This window comes from Brachionichthys hirsutus, chromosome 2, assembly GCF_040956055.1.
Source record: "Brachionichthys hirsutus isolate HB-005 chromosome 2, CSIRO-AGI_Bhir_v1, whole genome shotgun sequence".
Lineage (NCBI taxonomy): Eukaryota > Metazoa > Chordata > Actinopteri > Lophiiformes > Brachionichthyidae > Brachionichthys > Brachionichthys hirsutus.
Genome location: NC_090898.1, coordinates 9,924,287 through 9,927,476, shown reverse-complemented (window position 1 = coordinate 9,927,476; position 3,190 = coordinate 9,924,287). Strand labels below are relative to the sequence as shown.

General features: G+C 50.9%; 1 protein-coding gene across 1 annotated transcript; it reads left to right on the top strand.

The window, feature by feature from the left end:
* Nucleotides 1-1,606: 1,606 nt before the first annotated feature.
* On the top strand, nucleotides 1,607-3,190 carry LOC137899340 (potassium voltage-gated channel subfamily A member 3). The gene has a single exon (XM_068743373.1). The coding sequence runs from the start codon at nucleotides 1,616-1,618 to the stop codon at nucleotides 3,188-3,190; it is 1,575 nt and encodes a 524-aa protein (XP_068599474.1). The 5' UTR covers nucleotides 1,607-1,615.

Below are 3,190 nucleotides of genomic sequence, written 5' to 3'. Positions count from 1 at the left end.
CACTTGTTGACATGTTTTTGTGTGTTAGTGTGATGACTTATAGTGTTAAAATAAAGACTTGAGTCCATCTGTAAAGGCTTTAGAAGATCTGGAAGAAATGATCTCAAATCATTATTCATGGTATTCTTTAATATTTAGCAATGCCAGATCCTGCTTTATTACCAGCTGGCTTCAATGGTTTCTTCTCCATCTCTGTTATGGACTGCCGTTCAGTCCATAAGCAACAAGAAAAGCTTTCAATAGAATAAGAGGTAGAAACTACACACAGCTTTAACTCGAATAATTCAGCTTTTATCCTCAGTTAGCTAAGGTGCCCATACGGTCTTGTCCTTTTGGGCACCTCCAGCCTCTGATTCTCTTCGCCTACTGGTCTGGCTACTGTATTGCCCTTTTTCTCATCCCACTCATATTGATTTAATCAACTAGATAGTTTTTGTCTACAGGAGACTGTAGACTGAGAAAAAAAAAAAACTGTGACCGTAACATTCACAAGTTCTCCATTTCAGCACCTCGGACAGCAGCCACCAGGCCTTCAGAAAATCAACATCAAATCCGTCAACCTGTCAGCTGCCTGCAATCCCAGAGTTGGTGGCTTTAATACCACGATAATAAACACGTAATTTTAAAGTAGCATGATAATTACTGAAAGTTTTGAGTTTATTAATCCTGAGTAGAAACTGGTCAGATTTCAGGTTGTGCGATAATATTTAATCAGATCTGTCACTATGTGTGATTTGGTCTTTTTTTTTTGGCCATTTTGATATTCAATAAATGAACCTTTAAATATTAATCCAGGCTGGTGTGTGTGTGTGTCCCTCCAATTCATGGATTCTTTATATGTTTAAAAATATTCTGATATTCTCCTACGTCACGTCACTTTCACGCCTTTTGACTCGTTTGACCTCTCTGGTCGCCATATCATATCTTTTTTTGCACATATTTGCACTTATGGCCACCTCGAATTTCAGGGAATTTCAGTCATTCCAAGTCATGTTACTTTGTGCGTGATCGGGAAACAAATGTTACTCTGTTCCTTTTGAGAATCCATTTAATTTTGTCACGACACATCCAATATTCGTGTCTTGGATGGAACAAAGGCTGCGAGAGAAGGTTTGGGCGCGTAATGCTGCTGCGCCCTTGAGACTCGTCCGGAATAAGAATATGATTCGTCTGATATATTTATGACTATCCTACATGAAAATGTGCCATCGATGGGGGGATGACCTTGTTTTAAAAGAGGACTGATCGTGCTCGCTTGGTACTTAAGCGTGCGTGCGTGTGTGCGTGTCTGGAAAACGGAGCGGAGGAAGGAGCTGGTCACGCCCAGTCGATGGTGCTGAATGACGCCCGTCTGTTGCTTCTTGTGTACATCGGTGCGTCCTGCGATTGGCGGACGTCAGGAAAAGGTACCCCAGCCCTTGCGCGCCGTGGGCAGGTGGGGGCCCCGATTATAACCCCCCCCCCCCTCCTCCTCCGTGGGCGGGAACAGCAACAAAGTGAAAGTGAAGCGAACGAACAGAGAGCGGCAGAGACGGCGGAGGAGACGGCGGCTGCGGTTGACCGGGGCTCGCAGAGGGGGCGCGGCGGCCGCCCCTGTACGCGCCTTCCGCCGCGCATGGACGACCACCTCAGCCTCCTGCATTCACCGCCGCCAAGTGTCAACAAAGCCCGGGGTGACAACTTGGTGAACCACGGATACACCGAGACGGATGCCGACGCGATGACGGTGGCGGCGTGTGACAACATGCTGGAGGAGTCGGCGGCTCATCCGGGCCACCACCGCCACTCTCTGGATCGATACGAGCCGGCCCACGAATGCTGCGAACGGGTCGTCATCAATATCTCGGGGCTGCGCTTCGAGACGCAGCTCAAGACTCTGTCCCAGTTTCCGGAGACGCTGATGGGGGACCCCAAGAAGAGGATGAGGTACTTCGATCCTCTGAGGAACGAGTACTTCTTCGATCGGAACCGACCCAGCTTCGACGCCATCCTGTATTACTACCAGTCTGGCGGGCGCATCAGAAGACCCGTTAACGTTCCCATTGACATCTTTTCCGAGGAGATCCGGTTCTATGAACTGGGCGAGGAGGCCATGGAGAAGTTCCGGGAGGATGAGGGCTTCATAAAGGAGGAGGAGCGACCGTTGCCTGCAAATGAATTTCAGAGACAGGTGTGGCTGCTCTTTGAGTACCCAGAGAGCTCGGGTCCCGCTCGGGGCATAGCGATCGTGTCTGTCCTGGTTATTCTCATCTCCATTGTCATCTTCTGCTTGGAGACGTTGCCGGAGTTCAGGGACGACAACAGGGACCCGGTCGTCATTGCGCCTGTGATAAACGGCACGCTCCCCTATTTCATCAGCCCCTTCTCAGACCCGTTCTTCGTGGTGGAGACATTGTGCATCATCTGGTTCTCCTTCGAGCTCCTGGTGCGCTTCTTTGCATGTCCCAGCAAAGCCACGTTCTCCAAAGACATCATGAACATTATTGACATCGTGGCCATCATCCCCTACTTCATCACCTTGGGCACCGAGCTGGCGGAGCGGCAGGGCAACGGGCAGCAGGCCATGTCGTTAGCCATCCTGCGCGTAATTCGGCTCGTGCGAGTTTTTCGCATCTTCAAACTGTCGCGTCACTCGAAGGGGCTTCAGATTTTAGGGCAGACTCTGAAGGCCAGCATGCGCGAACTGGGCCTGCTGATCTTCTTCCTGTTCATCGGCGTCATCCTTTTCTCCAGCGCGGTCTACTTTGCTGAAGCAGACGACCCAGAGTCGGGATTTAACAGCATTCCCGACGCCTTTTGGTGGGCTGTTGTCACGATGACCACCGTAGGCTATGGCGACATGCACCCCGTGACAATCGGGGGGAAAATCGTGGGGTCTCTGTGCGCCATCGCCGGCGTGCTCACCATCGCCCTGCCTGTGCCCGTCATCGTCTCCAATTTCAACTATTTCTATCACCGGGAGACGGAGGGCGAGGAGCAGGCGCAGTACCTGCACGTGGGCAGCTGTCAGCCCCTGGCAGAGACGGACGAGCTGAGGAAGACGCGTTCATCTTCCTCGCTCAGCAAGAGCGAATATATGGTGATAGAGGAGCACGCCGCGTTCAAGCAGCAGCCCAACTTTCCCACCAACGCGCAAAACGACTCCCAAAACTGTGTGAATATAAACAAAAAGATTTTCACCGACGTGTAG

Excerpts from the sequence above, each read along its gene's own strand:
- LOC137899340 (XM_068743373.1), top strand. The coding sequence starts at position 1,616 with ATGGACGACCACCTCAGCCTCCTGCATTCACCGCCGCCAAGTGTCAAC.